The 17,367-nt window shown below is 34.4% G+C and overlaps 2 protein-coding genes across 6 annotated transcripts in view; both read right to left on the reverse strand.

Annotated features, from left to right (window-relative positions):
* LOC107045684 (transcriptional adapter 2B) overlaps positions 1-3,982 on the reverse strand; it is a 10,134-nt gene extending 6,152 nt beyond the window's left edge. For 3 of the 5 annotated variants that reach the window (XM_015268016.2, XM_015268020.2, XM_015268019.2), the window contains exons 1-3: positions 2,674-2,900; positions 2,410-2,469; positions 1,559-1,918 (exon numbers count right to left, since the gene is read on the reverse strand). In XM_015268016.2, coding sequence (XP_015123502.1) covers positions 1,559-1,918; positions 2,410-2,469; positions 2,674-2,787 — 534 coding nt within the window. In that variant the 5' untranslated portion in view covers positions 2,788-2,900. The other 2 variants (XM_015268018.2, XM_015268017.2) reach the window with 2 other exon arrangements.
* A 2,619-nt stretch (positions 3,983-6,601) lies between these two features.
* LOC107045685 lies at positions 6,602-16,851 on the reverse strand. Its single transcript, XM_015268021.1, has 8 exons — positions 16,672-16,851; positions 16,285-16,386; positions 15,529-15,770; positions 14,985-15,068; positions 13,259-13,396; positions 12,166-12,330; positions 7,008-7,158; positions 6,602-6,781 (listed from the first exon to the last, which is right to left on the reverse strand). The coding sequence occupies exons 2-8, from the start codon at positions 16,380-16,382 to the stop codon at positions 6,700-6,702; spliced, it is 960 nt and encodes a 319-aa protein (XP_015123507.1). The 5' UTR covers positions 16,383-16,386; positions 16,672-16,851; the 3' UTR covers positions 6,602-6,699.
* Positions 16,852-17,367: the final 516 nt, after the last annotated feature.

The following is a 17,367-nucleotide window of genomic DNA, read 5'->3' on the forward strand; positions in this document are numbered from 1 at the left end:
AATAGATCGTGAGAAAATCCATTTTTTTCGTTTAATCTTTTCTTTCGTCTTTGCATACCATCTACAAATCATTCTTTTGAGAAGTTTATTTCCATCAACCTCGTCATTTTTTAGTATTAAGGCCTGGATGGGTTATCTTTCGAACTGTATCTCGATTGTTTTTCCATTTTCATAATCTAAAATATATCACAATTTCCACTGGATTTTATATCACGTAGGTGTCTCTAAAAATTATGATTGCACAATCAAAAAAAGTAGAAAAAAATGAACATCTTCAAAGAGCATTTTTAATAAAAATTATGAAAAAAGTCTGACAGAGAGGAAATTGTAAATGGATAATTTATTGTGGCAACTAAGGATCTGATAGGCATTGGCTACTGAGACAAATGCCGATTGAACAGCCATTGGATACTGTAAATTATTAATTTGCAATTTCCTTCTTATTGGGTTTTTTTTTAATCGTTATTTTACATCACTTCGACCCGGTTAGGGTATGCTATGATGATGATCAAGACTTTAAATGGTTAGATCTCACCATTCTACTCGGCCGGGTTTTGAACTCGGAACCTTTCGCACATGAGGCCACGAACTTACCCACTGCGCCAAGCCACCGGGATACCCTTATTGGGTTTATTTCCCAATATTATTAAAAAACGCACTTTGAAAATGTTCAGTTTTTTTAAACGTTTCTTTGATTGTACAATCATAATTTTTGAAGACTCCAGGGCTATGTAAAATTGAATGGTAATTGAAGAACATTTCAGATTATCAAAAGAAAAAATAATAAACAAGATCACGTTCGAAAGATAATACACGCGAGTCTTAAACACTTTTCATTTGCTAATTCAATCTTGACTTATTCAAGACAATGATTTCTATAAACGATGTGTGAAAACGAGAAAATAAGTAAACCAAAAAAATTAATCTCCTCATGATCTATTCAATGAATCCAGGGAACATCAGAAAAACAGTTCGGGTGAAAATTATGGTACAAGGAGATTTTCAAGTCACAAACACGAAAAATAGTATAATGGTTTGGCCCCAAAATTTTATTTTTTTTTTTTAGTACCACGAGTCGCTCAAGGGATATTCTTATCAACTAAAGATTTCCAAGTCTCACCTTGGTACCTTCTTAAGTCTAATTTCTGACCCTTTCAATGCAATTGCGCACAATTAGTTATTTTTAAAATTTTATTTAAATTTTATCTAAATTTAGGAGGATTTACTTAAGAGTTCATCAGGTTCTCAAATATAAACTATATAGTGAAATAGAGAATGTTCCAACGAAGGAAATGAGTCCAATTACATTTGACTCGTATGAAAAATGTGGCTCAAAAAAGTTTGATGTCAGTACTTTGAGCAGTCCTTCTAAAATTCAACAAATGGCAGTAGATAATTCTCGAAAAGATGAATTCCCGTTGCGTCACATCGAAATGACTTTTACAAACTCAACCAATAAAAATTATCAGCATTTTGAAATCGATTAAGTGTCTGGATCATCCTACTCAGATACGTTTATATTCATGAAAGCAGGTAAAGATTGGAAAAATATAATTACTCGTTCGAAATCATCTCTCTGAGGCATATATCCCAACTGCGCAGCTTCTTCAGGGGTGATATCCAAAGGAGGAAGTCGAGACGTAAGATCAGGTGACAATGGTCCATGATCAGAGCTTGTTTGATCAGTAAGGTTGGGTTTGTAACTTTCTGTTGGTGGCCAGGTGTGTTTACCAATGTTTCCATCGAGGTATCTGGCCATGTACTCCTCTTTAGCCTCTTCCGGGGTACGTGTTTCGATATGCTTGCTTATGTCTTCCCAGTTACCAAAGCCAAATTGTTCGATTGCGTCTAGTAATCGGAGGTGTTCCCTTGCTGTCCAATTCCCTCGCCCACTGAATATACTGATGGTACCAGAGTCCTATAAAAACAATAAATAAAATGATGAAATAGTTGACTACGAAAAGGAACGTATTTTTCAATTTATCAATTTTCATTTCGTTTGTTGATCATGTTGAGTAATAAGAGAGTTTTCAAATTCTCCATTTTGACCTGAGATTTCCTTTAACCCGTCAGTAGGCGCGCTCTTTTTAATATCTCACTCACACTGCAGAGATGTCCTGTAGGTTGACTAGCGTTATTTGAGGGAAATGCTCATAGCGCGCTTACTGACGGGTTAAAGTATTTTATAGACTATTGAAATACATGAAAAAAACAGCAACGTAGTACTGGAACGGAAAAACACATAAATAAAAGCAATTTCAAACTTCAAAAAGAATGTGAAGTTAGAAACAACAAGAATATGAATGAAATTTTTTTTTTTTAACTCAGAACAGTGAGAAGATCAGGTATCAATATTTAAATGTCATTATCCCAATTCCTCATTTGAACTAAATAATGTCATATATTCACCATAAACTGGTACGAATGGTTGTTCTTGTGTTGTCCAATTTCGGCGCCAGCAGAAAAACACTGTAAAAAAAATGGTAAACTTTAAAAATCTATGAAAGTACTATCAATAAGAACTATTTTCCTCTCCCTTCGAAAAGTTGAATTTTTCAATAAACAAAAACAAATGGAAAATAAACTATCATAAAAGGAAACAAAATAGTAGGAGGGGGGATTGGGTGTGAGTGTCATGTGACTATCGTGTCATATGGCGTTGTTCAAACTCACCTGTAAGCAGAGATCGAATTCTTGGCATTCGACGCATTTTACCCGCAGCCCCGCGATGTCCTCTTGGCAGTACGTGCAGTTGTATTTTGCGTACAATTCTAGAACACAAGCCATAATTTAACACTGCTTCCGAGTAAATTCCATCAATAAATAAATAGGATAAATGTTTGGACAAAAGGAAAACTTTCTTAGAAAAAATTGCAAATGGCTTCTGCCTCGGATCACCAGTACATACCCGCCATTATCGTCCCACAGCGTTCTTTCAGAATAGTGTATGAGTGACGTCACCGCATGCTAGAGTCCCGTAATCCTCGAAATGAGCATGATTAATGGACGGAATTCTATTGAATTTCAGTAGTTTACTTCGACATTATATTTATTGGAAGGCGTTGGGATAATTTACCTCTAAACGTGATAATCCGATGATGATTGTCGATTGAAAAAAATGTTTATGAGTGTAAATTTAGGATTGGACTTCGCATGCGCGGGACTTCTCTACGCTAGGGGTTTTACTTGCCATACAGCGCCGTAGAACGACCGGACTTCATGCAATCGAGCGAGGCAACCGGAATTTACTAGCTAGGGATTCAGGGATTTTGTTTTCATGAATGTTTCGTGAGAGATATTTGAAGTGGCGAAAAGGGATTGGCTGGATTTTAGAAAAGAAATGTGAGCAGATTCACCAATGCTATATTTGAAATTTCGTATAAAAATTTGTCCAGGTTGTACTTCCTTATTCTTTATCGAAAAGTATAATCTGAAGCAAACAATAGTAATAATGAACGCTAACCCAAATAATGAAACATAAAATAAACAAGCAACGCGACATAAGCCATTTGACAGATTATATATGACTGTTAATCTCCACGTATTTTTTTCTCCTATTGTTATTTCTACAAATGTCATAGGTAGTAGGCTTCCGAATGGATCCCAATGTTCGTTTTAAAAAAATAAAGGCATAAGGATTACCATTTTTGAAAATATTAAGGCCGATCCCAATCATTTTCCCATATTTCTATAAAATAAATTTGAAAAAATCATATATTTATGTTATATGGCTTTCTCAATTATACTGATGTGAAAATGAACGGTGAAATATAGATGCTTTAATTTTTTTTCTCAATTGTGGGTGAATTGTTTCATCTCAAGAACTATCACATATATCGCCCTCAAATTTGATATAGGAATGTTCCTTCACAATCCTAACTAGAAGCCAAAGTTTTAAAAAGTGTTCCTGAGTTTTACCCACGTCATAGTGCGCAAAAGTGAATTCCAACCAAAAAAATACAAAAACGATGATACCTAGAAAAATTTCAATTTGGGATGGTACCCATATTTTGTTGGATCTAGATAGATGACATCATAACGCACATTTTAAAGGAAAAAAAAATGAAATCGGACCAATAATTTTTTAGATATTGAGCAAAAAAATTTCACATATAAAGTTGAATATCTCCAAAATTACTGTTCCGATTTCGTTCATCCAGAATCTCAAACTTTGTTACCATAAGACCTAAAATCATACCAAGTTTCAAGTTTCTATCTTAATTATTTTTCAAGTTATCGTACGAACAAACTATTTCAGCGAAAAAATAAAAAAAATGAGAATGAAACTACATTGCCCAGGGTGTAATGGTCTTCGTTCAATATAATTAAATAGGTATCATCATACGAGTATTTAAAAAAAAATCGAATCGTTCGAATGGTCCAGGAGATATCGGCAAAAAAAGATTTCCGAAGAATCGCTATATCTCCGGAACCGCTCAACCGATCGAGCTGAAATTTAGCACAAATTTGAGTCTCAGTAGTACGAATTAGCAGCCAGAATTTCAGCATCTCTGCCCTAATAATTCTCGAGTTATGGGGACAGTTCTGGACGTACGAATAAACATGTGCACACACATACAGCCACTTTTTAAAAACATCATTTCTTCACGTTTCATGAAATTTCTAGGCATTTTCACCCAAAATTAAGAAGTCGAAAAAAATCACGATTACAAAGCTTCCATTGGGAAGCAAAAAATCCAAAAACAAATGTTTTCGTAAAAGAACTGCGCCAAAAGTTGACGTTTTGATTACCTCTTACTGAAGAATAGATTTTTTTTAATACAAAGAAAGCAAGAAAAAAGCCAAATCAGGAATGTTGAATTAATGGTCGTACTTTCAGATTTTTATCTGCAACTCTCACCGTATTGATGATGACCCTCAAGTTTGCAGATTTCTATGAGCAATTGGACGTCAAATCCGAAATTTGAAAAATGTCATGTCTGAAGACTGTCAGACTTCATCCCGTTAGTTTGACAGAACGGTATGGCTGTTTGTTTACGTCGTCAGATGACAGCTAGAAATAAATTCTCAAAGAACATCTTAATTTTGTTTTAATTTAGAATAATAAATGCACCTGAAGAGGAATGCTTTGTGCATTCGAAACGTAGTGCAATTAAACTAGTTTACACATTTTTTGTGTTGATTATTGCTGCTGACCGAAACATGGCCCAGAAGAATTTAAATAATCTTTTTTATCTAAAATTTTATGGGTAACTTGGGGAAACAATTACAGATATTTTTACCAAAGGACAATAATTATTTTGCAAGATTTCCGGGAGCAATGCGGAAATGACAAAGAAAAAATTCAAGACTAGTAATAGTTAAAAAAGTGATTTATTTCAAGCCATATTCCACTTCGGAACATACAACTTGAACGTTACATTGAGGGAGGAGAAACTTAAAAATCCTGACTTATTTGATAATCAATGAATTCACGACGGATTGTATTTTTTGATTGTTTTGAATTGTGAAAGCGTGGGACTTTTTCAATGTTGTCGCCTCACACAAAATGTAAGAACTTGTGTAGACAATTTTTTCTTCAACGGGGAATTCGGATTATTTTTGGCAACTATCCATTGTCAAGTTTCCATTTACTCTAGAGAAGTATTTATTTTTCAATAATGTATTTCGCGTGTTTGAGTCATGCCCAGGTAAGCCCGATTAGGTTTTAATTATGACATGCATGTTGCTCTAGAGGATGACTATGTTGCACATGACCTTGGATGAACTCTTCCAATGTTTATTCATTTTTCCTAAATTTTTTATTTTCCACAAGGAAGAATTTCGATTAATTTTTTAATGTCGATATTTATTGAGGGAGTTCATTGAAGGTCATAACTGACATGATCATCTTCTAAAGTAATATAATTGTCATAATTGAAATCTAATGAGTATTGCCTGGGAATGAATCGACTGGAGAAATACGTTATTAAAAAAATTAATACTTCTCTTACGTGAATGGAGACTTGCCAAAATTTTTTTTTTCTCAGTGTGGAAATCATAGTCGGTAGAGGCTTCAGTTGCACTTCATTCCAAGCCATTTTGATGTTGCCATATGGGCCTTTATCTTCATATGAATTCGCTGACGAGGAAAAAATTGTCTTCACAAGTGCTTTCAATATTTTATGTGAGGCGACAACATTGAAAAAGCCAAAAAGTATCACTTTCACCATACCAAAACGATTATAAAATGCAACTCTTACGTGTCCCCTCCCTCACTGTAACAGTAAGGTGAATAGTTATATGCTCCGAAGTAGAATATGGCTTGAAAGAAGTCACTTTTTAAACTATTACTAGCCATAAATTTTTTTTTCTCAGTCATTTGATTTCTCAGTCTAATGATTAAATTCAATTTCACCTTTCTCTCAAACAATCAAAATTCAAATAGAGAAAGTTTTTTTTAAAAATCATTATTGTTTGAAAAAAATCGAATCTCATATACTCGTTTAAAAAAAATCCTCAAGACAATCGGAAACATGAAATTTTTTCTATTTCGTATTTGACGTGGAATTGCTCACAGATATTTGCAAACTTCAGAGTCATTAAATATTCCTCCTGAACTTATTTTCACCAACTAGAAATAGTACTGAACTCACTTGCCTGTTGTCGAGTCTAATTAGCCGAAATTCGTATCTGGACCTGATACTAAACATCCATGTCGCGAACAACATTGCATGGGCAGTCTCTCCAATGCCATCCTCAGCAAAATCGTATCTCCATTCGAACTTTGAAGAACTGACTAATAATCACTGGCAACTTCACTGTAGGTTGAATGTATGTCCTATAAAACATGAGGAGATTCATTAGCAATTCATGTGTCAAATCACTGTTCACTTGAGAATCAGTCATGTCAATTAATAAACTATCACAATAATAATATATTTTCCGGCTACATTAGTAGTGATGTTCATGTTATTGCCTTCAATTTATGATCAAAAGTATTTTTCGATAATTGTGTTTATGAAAAGCAATGAATGATCTGAATAGATTAATAATTAGAAACTAACCTATAGTAAATATGGCGGTATTCTTCAATTATGCAATTTATGTTCCGCTCCATGTGTGCATCCCATTCTATAGCATCGAGGAAGGACACAGAATTCAACCAATTACCTTCTGCAAATTTTACATCCTGTCTCGAGATTATGTAGAATTCACCTGAAAAATATTTGGAAAATGAGTTATAATGTGGTGGATTTTAATGATGAACTGCAAAAAATTTGTGTCACGACATATTCCGAACTATTTGATAGATCTCAACTACTATAGAATAATGTTCATGCATACATAACAAGAAGACAAAGAGTAAAGAAAAAATGTGTAGAGAGGATGCACAAATATCCAGCTCAATCAGGGAAGATAAAATTCTATGTAGTAGAGACGGCGATTATCCAATTTATTTTTGGATAGGACATCCCTCTATAATGAGTGATTTTTCATGAATACGCTGTTTTTTTTTGTTCTGGAAAAAATGACTCATTTTCGAGGGAATTTCAAAGCATGACAGTTTGGAGAAGATCAGATGAAATATTCATCATTATCAGAGAAATAATGATGGGACAATCACATTTGAAATGTTTGAAAATTGGAAAACACGTATGTACATAATGACAAACAAAGAACAAACTTTGCCGTTCCAGCTTGTTGAGCAATTTTATGAGCGTTCGCTGATGCTCTTTCAGCCCTTCTGAATATGATGTTCAGGTTTTTACAATATTGTAAAATTATCTGTGTCACGAGGGAGTTTGCTAGGAAAACAGCAATTGAAGAACCGTGGACTGAACAACTTAACCAAGTTGTGTTGATAGTACTCAGTATTTCTTGCAGGGCTAGATGTTTCACACCTGAACAATAAATCTGGGGAACGATTACTTCACGGAAGGTAATCTTTGCGGTTCGAACCAAGTCCTTTAAATTGCTTGACGGTTTTCGAGGATGATTGGGTTCTCCATTACCAGTTTCACTACGAGTGAGACACTTCACACATTCGTCACATTGTGATCGCAATTTTATAAGAATTTTCTCGCATAAATCTTCTATGGATAAGTCGTCTATCACCTTCACATCTGCTTCTGGCACCTGTAGGTCATCTGCTGATGTATCTTCTAAATCATTTTCTTGCATATGTACAGCCAGTGGTGAGTTTGGACAATCGAGATCAGCATCGTTATCATTATTGTTCCCACGAGGACTGCTTGAATCATCGTTGATTTCAATGCTAGAACCGGTTGACAAATCCTCTGTAGAGATCCAATCCATCAAATTCAATAGCATTTGGCGATCATCCTCTTCACAATTAGATCTTACAGCATGGGGTTCTGAATGTCTTGAGATTAAAATGGCTTTCAAAGCGGATTCGAAATGTATACATGTAGGATTAGTATTCGCGCCACAGTTACGTCGGATCAGACCAAACAGATTTTCGAGTGGATCTTGATTTAGGTGTCTCAGAATTAATTCATTGAAACCGAGTTCTTGAAGTTCTTGCCATAAATCTTGCAATGCTGACAGAGAAGTTACTAAATTATGTTGAGAAGATGGCGTGAAAATTCTCCCTGTATGATTTTTGAATTTCATTTTCATCGCTGATTTCCTGAATTTTTCCCATTGTATGAGATGATCTGTTTCTGGCGTTGGATTTTTGATGTTCAAAGCGTGATCCCCCTTTCTCCGTGGCCCGTTGCAATAATCAAAAAGATCATTGAGATCTTCAATTACGTTCGCAGTTTCAGTAAAGTTGGCAGTGTCTTCTTTTTTGTTGTACTTCGCTAGAAGTCTCAAGGTGCTAGCTGTTCGTTTGCTAAACACTTGAGCAGCAAACTTAACACGCATTTTTTCATTATTTGTTGGAAAGATGTGGCTCTCTGTTAATTTCTCACTTGTTGCTTTAGCAGCTGCCTCTTTCTCATGAAGTACGATGAGATCCCTCCACTTAGCAATTTGACCGTTCCACTCTACTTCTTGTCCTGGATAATTGAATTTAGATGAGTCTGGATTAGCCTTCACCCAGTCTTCCCAATTACCCATAAAATTATTTCGTAAGCATTTGAATAAATGTGGCCAATCAAAAATGGTATAAATCTTTCGCCCCCTCCACAGAAAAGAAGTATCGGCTGTCTTGCTTTGAGTATCATTGTATTTTTTTTTCAGCAATTTTATTGCCGTTTGATTGGTCCGGCCTTGGTCGCAAACTAGACTCTTTACTATAAGACCGGTCTCATCAACTGCATTTAAAACCTCCTCTGTTAAAATCTGTATCTGGTCGCCACTGGTGGTACCATGAGAAAAATAATAGGCAATAGGTTGCTTGAAGGATTTGTTGAGGCCTTGTACCATAAATACCAATGCCCTATTGGCAACTTTTTCAGTGCGTTGGCCATTTCCAAAATCTTCAAAGCCAATTATCGTTGCAGTCTTCTCATTCAATATTAAACCTTTCTTCAGTGCTACTTCGTCGAATGTTAAAATACAGTATTTATCTATTTCATCCATTGTTTCAACTATCTGTTTAATATTGACCATTATTTGCTTATTAATGCCTACATTGATTGGAATACGTTCTAGCACACGCGAAACTGTCCTCACAGTAGGTAAAAGGAGAAGCTGTTGAAGCAGATGATAAACAGCTGGCCCACGTTTATAAATTTGCACAGCGAATGATTTGTCCGTGTCAGACCACCTCCGTCCGGTTGGTTGACGTTGATGGTTTCTGACGTGACTTTCTAATAATTGCTGCAGGACAGGTAATGAATCGCTCTCGAATAATTGAGAATATCTAGACTCGGAGAGAAGAGCTTTTGCAGAATTTTGCGATTCTTGCAGTTGCGCAATTTTTTCTTTTAATTCAACATCTTTTTTACGTAATTCTATTTCTTTATTCTGTATTATTTTAATCAATTTGGCTTTTCGTGGAGTGAGAGGTTCTTGTTGTAAACCTGCATCCTCAATACATTGTTTCTTCGATGTTCTAATCTTCGCTACTAATTGCAGTTTGTAGAATTGAAACGGACAGAAAATAAACAATAACCATTAGTTTGAAAACTTACACATGACATAATTAACCCTAGATTGGTCACCATATGAGGGAAACGCCGCAGCCCGTCGTTTTTCCTGAACTGTCATTGAATGGCTGATCGGAAAAATTTTAAAAAAAATTGACTTTTCCAATTAAAGTGTCTAAAAAATTAGAGTAGTTTTAGAACAACATAATTATCGAAATTCCTGAAGAAAACAATTTTTTTCTCACAGAGGAATTATTTTTTCCCATGTTGAATGAAAGTGCCTGTTACGCGACGTTGTCGGAAACTCGCTGAACGCGCCCGGGCAGTGTAGAGTGAATTTGGCAACGTCCGGGCCTAAATAACACGGCGGCACTTCCCCGCGGACGTGACCAAAGTCGTTGGGTCGCGTAAGGTGACCAGACTAGGGTTAATAGATACATCGCCGAAAGCATCCTTGTTCTTTTAAGACTAAAACCTCATGTACATCTAGAGCCTTGATCTTTTCTGGCATACGCAACGATTCCTAATTGCCCTCAAAAAATTGAAATTCAATTCACAAAATTCGTGTATATGTATTTTCAATATTTTCTTAAGGGGAAACTACTATGAGTTTTAACAGTTGCGGGCTATTGAAATGCGATCTTCTTCTAGAAGAAATACATTGAAGATCGATTATAGATATGTCTAAAAATGAATAATTAGTGCAAAAAAATTAGATGTTTATTATTTGTTTGCCCCGCAGATGCTTAAAATATTAAAGATAGTCTCGGGCCTCCAATTTTTGAGCTACAGAGATTTTTTTTTCCAAATTTTTGAAAAAATATATGCAATTTAACTCCTACATAGCTAATTTCGAACTTTTTCTAATAAAAAAATTGTACCATTTATGTAAAATGAATGGCGTAAATTTTTTGTTAAACAAAACAAAATTAGCTGTGTAGGTAGAAGTCGAATTTAAAAAAACTAATTCGTAATAATTATTGCACCTATTTGTTTTTTATTTTGAAAAAAAAGGAACCTCTGTAGCTCAAAAATTGGAGGCCCGGAACACTTTTCAACATTTTAAGTGTGTAGGGGGAAACGAACAGTTTTTTTTTGCACTAATTATTCGTTTTGAGACATATATAATCGATCTTTAATGTATGAGAAATCTCACTTCAATCGCCTGCAACTTTTAAAACTCATAGTAGTCTCTCCTTAAAATTTATTCAAGTAAATTTACAAATAAAATACAATATACAATACTTGATATTAATTATTAATTCACAATTCATGATAAATTAACTTTTGAAAATTGCATGAAAAAAATCGATCATCGGATACACCTTTCGTAGAATATCTTTCATTTTTCGTTTCTATTATTTAAATGGATTGTTTAATTGTCTCTTTTCGTCTGGTCTCAAGAAAAAATCTCTTTCCATCCATTTTGAATGATTTGTAAATCCTCCACTCGTTTCAAGTTGCATAGGAAGCTATGGATTATTGTTTCGATTCGTTTCATCAAAATTATCTTCTTCCCTAAGTTCATATTTTTTATATTACAAGTAATCGAGTTTCGAAACCTTCCAGCAGATGTAACAATTAATGTTATTACTCCATAATTCATGTGTTTGGAAATTAATGAATCTGTATTCCTTGCAGCTGCAATGAATGTGGCATATGGCAAAACATCACATGACTTTTTTTCTCCTTCACTCAAATAGTATTATTTAGATATAGCACATATAACATACACATACCATACAATCATATAAAAATACGGCGTTATAATTAGTATCAATGTGGATCAAGCTGATGATACTTTCATGCATGTCAAATAACAAAAGAGATAGGCTGTATCATGTCATCCAATCGGCGATAAAACCAATTGAGAATAAATTTAGAAATTATTTCGCTATATTTATATTTAAGAACAGTTGCATAGATTACAAATGGCAGGATACCAATTGGATATGTCACTGAGAAGAGAATAAGGCTCTAGATGAAATTGTAAAGGTGAAATAATTGACATATAAATTAATCTTGCATTAGCCATTGCATTATTATTACTTGCAATCGAAGATGCCCAAGTGCTGAACGAAAAGGTTGTTGATGCACAAAAGATTACAAGGCAAATTGTAAGTAGTTGTTGACATATTTACAATTATGATTAGTAATAACTTACTGGATGGTCGGTAACGTTTCCTTTTGATCCCCCGTTTTGGAGTCATAGAATTCAAGGTATTGTTGTGCGCAATATCTTCACTTTCTTTTTGCGAGATTTCTATCATTGTTGCTTTCGTGGAGGGTTGTTCTAGTGGTGACGATTGATTCTCCTCATTAATTACATCTGTGAAAATCAATCACTAGGGGAGAGTGGGTAAAATGAAACAGTCGAAAAACGACTGTTTGACGCAATTGAAGGAAAAAAAAAATTTATCAACCATTTATTATTGGGAGTACTGATGACGAGAATAATAATTTTCCAATCAGTAGAAATGAATACGCAGTCTGGAAAAATCCCTGATATTTGTAACTCCTCTATAACGGATTGACTATCTCCCCAGTTAAATTCTCTTCCCCTGTTACATTTCGATCTCAATGTCCACTAGCCAGCTCATCCCCTGGCTCTCCAGCAGCCAAACTAAGACCTCGTCATTGCGGAGTCTATTGTCTCTCCGCATTCAAAGAAGATATGTTTGATATGATCTGTGAATGTGTACCCTATCAATGGAGATGAAGATGAACTGACTGTTCACGAGCTGAGAAAAATTCTGCTGAATCTGAGAATGAAATTGTCATAGATAAGAGTTGTCCCAGAATTTTATTCAACTGTCTGTTGACAATTTGTCTTCTCCAATATCTCCATTATTGCGGGCTTCGCCGAACGAGGCTGAATTTTCGGGATAAATTCAATGCAATATGATTTTTTCGCACTGCATGTTCATTTATACCTAATAGAAAATTATTATTCTCATCAGTACTCCTGCTAATAAAAAAAGTAAATAAACAAAAGTGGGTAACATTTTTTTTGCTTGAATTGCTTCAAATAATCGTTTTTCGGCTGTTTCATTTTGCCCTATGTTTCATTCTGCCTGACTCTCTCCTATAAGAAAATTTATTAAGAGAATAAAAATTTTTTTGATATGCAACGAAATAGTATTTTTCAACATAGTGACGCATCATATTTTTTATTACACCGTTCGTGGGGGGCTTTTAAGCACGCGCAGCGAGCGTGAAACGAGGCTGCACGAACGGAGTGACAAAAATATACTCACACGATGATGCATACTCATTAGAGATATGTTTCGGTGTAAGATGGATCTCAGTAGTTTTAGAGAAGAACTGTGTGTGATTATCCACTGTAACCCTGAACAATGATTCTTCATTATTATGTGAAGGTGTATTTACTGTATCTGCAACAAATGAAATAAACGCTAATAATCGAAACAAAAATTTTCAATGTAGAATCTGTTGTGAATGGCTACATGCTAAAATAAGTGGGAAATTGCTCATGTACAGTCCAGTCTTCATACAAGATACTACGTGCTGAGTGATACACTGAGAGAAAAACAGACATGTTCTCAAACAAGTCTTATCTAGGCCAGCATAATCGCTAGTTGAAAATTGCCAAAAAAGAAATTGTTTGCTTCGAATTTGAAAGTCTGAAATATGAATAATTACTCTGTTTTTTATAACAACGAAATATTTGGCTCAAGAGGCGGATAATTCACACCAGATGGTGTCTTTTCAGGATGAAAGTAAATCATATGAAGGAAAATTTATCAACAAAAATTCAGGCCCTAAGTTACTATCATATCATGATTATTGTTGCATTTAGGGGTTCATTTCTTGTCTGATTATTAGATAGCTGAAACGAAACATTACTATCCCTTATTCCATATAAAACATACGAAGGAGTAGTGTTAGAACTTACATTTCTTGCGTGTACAGAGAATGCATTTTTTTCAACTACTAAATCTATTTTTGCGACAAAAATTTTTCATCTTGGCGATACTCTCTGAATGTTTGATACAAAAAATTTTTTTTTTATAATTTTCAAAACAATATTTTCTTGGCACAAGTAAGATTTTTTTGAGAAGTTTGCCGTTTTTCTCTCAGTGTACGCTCACTTTCTGACTTGAATGTTTTTCGTTTCGTATTCTTCTTCAAGATACTCGATAACAGGGCTAGAATTAAGCGGGAATGGAGTTAAGATATTGTAGAAATTATTGGAAATGTATGTATCTATGATCTAGAACTTAATAGTCCATCAATTGAATTTCAAAACGAATGGACATTTGTTACAGTTAATAAAAACAATTGAACGCATTGGTCATAACACTTGGTAAAATATCTTTTTTTACATGTATTGCACCATGTGTTTCACGTCAATTTTTTTAAATGAATAGATAGACAAGACAAACCAAATTCAACCTAATTTTTAGGCATACCAAAATTCCAATGAAAGTTTCAATTTTGCCTCGCGGGTCCTTACTAGTAAACTAACTTATTCCGACTTTGTAAATTGTTATTTTCAAAAAGAGCAATACCTTCCAATCAAATATTCGTATTTCACATCAGAAATCGTACTCAAATGGTCATGAAAAATGGAAATCGTGTGGTATCTTGTACGAAGAATATAAAATCATAAATATTTTGCCCTCTGAGCGTAAGTAAAGTGGGGGATATGTGATTCTCGGATTTTCATTCCCCTATAGTCCCTGTAGTATTGTTTACGAAGATTGGACTGTATTGAATATAATATACTTATTTTCCCTTCATCGTGTGCCAATTTCTGCAGAATAAATTAGTGAGTAAAAGTGCTGCTATTTGATGTAGCAAAAACAGAATGCAAGATAAGAATATAGCAAAAAGAGAATCCAGAACAGGAATAGAACACAAACCGAATACAAAAGTATTGCGAATATAACATAGGACTACATTTTTCATTCGACTGACTTTTTATAATTGGACACATTTTGCAAATAGATTTACCATTACCTGCTAATTTGTCACGTTTATTGAGATGTAAATGGTTCAGACGCATCCCCTCCAAGTGTTGATGAGATAATTGTACTGTTTTAGCTGAAATTCAGGTAATAAGTTTAGGGAAGATTGAATTATGGTTGACCATGATGTACTGCTGATGAAGATGAAACAATAATTGAATGAAATAAAACAAAAATGAATAAATAGAATTTCGTACTTTTCTTTTACAATTGCCTGTTTGCTTATTTTCATTTTTCAATCCATCCTTAAATTTTCACCCTAATAAATTAATTATGATAATTGTCCTGAAAACTTCACCAATCTCTGTTATTTATATGCTGACTGAATCTAAATTGTTAATGGCTGGTAAAATAAAAGAAAATATTGCCAGTCTGTCAGCTGAAGTCTCAGGCGACAGTTATACTACTCGACGGATCGAAAATATTTGTCGAACATTGTTGTTAATAAAAAAACAACGCATATGTTACAAAGGCTGGGATATCTTTCGCCAAACCCCAATCCTTTTCAATATGATGCAAAAAAAGAGATGATTTACCTGCAGTGGGAATTTTGATAACATCTGAGAGTGGGAAATTTTCCAATAAACCGTCATCCAGAGCAATAACTCGTGGATCGAATACAGATGGTACAGCGGTATCTTTTAACTTCTTTTTGGACGGCGTCATGAACTGATCAACAGTAAAGTGACATCCACACACATAACGAATAGCATTAAGTTTTTCAACAGATAAATGTAGCAGATCCTTTACGCCAATCGTTCGCACCCACTCTTTACATCTGCATTGAAATTGATAGTATTAGGATTAAAACAAGCACATAGGGGAGAATGGGGTAAAATGAAATATGGAGAAAAATGGAACACCATTGAATTTTGATGTTCAGAAATTCCTGAACGTTCTTCATCTATTTTTTATATGAAAACGTCAATATTAATAATTCTTACTTATTTTATCAGTAATCTAATTGCTTAAATTAATTTTGCTTAAAAATGGTTAAAGTGATGTTACTTTAAAAATGGATTGACAAGAAAAAGCCCAATCGTTCGGAAAATTATTCTCATCAGTATTTCTAATAATAAATATCTGGGAGTAAGGTGTCATTCAAAGATGGAAAAAGAATCGGTGCACCTAACCTCCATTTCTAATTTTTTGTTTACATGAAAAAGAAGTTGTTGGAATTGCGGCTACGTCATTTTTTTTAGACTGTTTTATTTTGCCCTGTTGTTTCATTTTGTTCCACCCATCGCTAGACATTACTGGATTCGACTATTTATTTTATCAAAGAAACTTACCGGTCAGTTTGTCTCGGAAATCTCGCAAAAGTACATGCTTTATTCTTTTGGTGAGCGTGGCCGCAATGCGGTACCACGCATTTCGCATTCTTCGGCATACTCCTAGAAAGAAAGAAATTAAATTAGGAATATAAATACTACAGTTCAGCTCACTTCTACAAGTAATGCAAAAAATTATTGAATCAGTAGAAAAAAAGGTTAGAGCCAGACAGAAATTATTCCTGCTGTTATCAATAAATAAATACATTGAAAAAAAAAAACACGTTGATAATGCTCATTGTTTATTGTTATGAGAAAAACCAGGCATCGCTAGCAGAGGAGAGATTAGCATGAAGAATAATACAAATTTCAACAATATAACCTTCCGTAACGTTGTTTCATACTTACTTTCTTCGGAAACCCAGGAATCCAGTCTTTCCTGTAACTTCTTAAATGCACTATTCTCAATTTCAATAATCGCTTAATGTTCTTTTTAACGCAGTATTTTTCTTAGCAGAAACAACAACAAGAGACAGAAAAAAATAATATGGCATCTTTGTGTCCAACGTAAACTCACATGGCGGTAGGATCAGGACTACCACAAAAATAAGAGAAGAGTCGGTTGGTACACACGACAGTCCATTTGGCAAATAAAACTGGAGGGGGAAGGCTAAGTGTCTACCCCTAAACTGGCACCGGGCGGCGCCCCGCCGCTTTCCTGCCCGTTCGACGTTTTTTTTTCGGCTAAACAAATTTAGCCAATTAAGAACTCTAATTTTTCTCCGAATTTTTAAAAATCGAGAAACGGGCGGCGCCATGCTCATTGAGCGAGAAAAAAAATTATATCCGTTGCGTAATTTTAGAGATATTCTATATAATAGATGTTCATAAAAAGTTGACTATCTCTAACTATTGAGACAATTTTCAATACTAATCTTTGTTGCCATGAAAGAAAGATTTTGTCGAAATTTCAACGAAATTTCGACGGTTTCAATGGAAAAACAGAACAATAAAAATCTTCTGAAAACTTTGTGGTATGGGTTTATACTTTCAAAAATTTAATTTATTTGAGGCTTCTTATGTGGCTTTCTTATCGTTCAAAAG

The sequence above is a fragment of the Diachasma alloeum genome, unplaced genomic scaffold (genome assembly GCF_001412515.2).
Source record: "Diachasma alloeum isolate Michigan unplaced genomic scaffold, Dall2.0 Dall_scaffold_01052, whole genome shotgun sequence".
In the NCBI taxonomy this organism is placed as follows: domain Eukaryota; kingdom Metazoa; phylum Arthropoda; class Insecta; order Hymenoptera; family Braconidae; genus Diachasma; species Diachasma alloeum.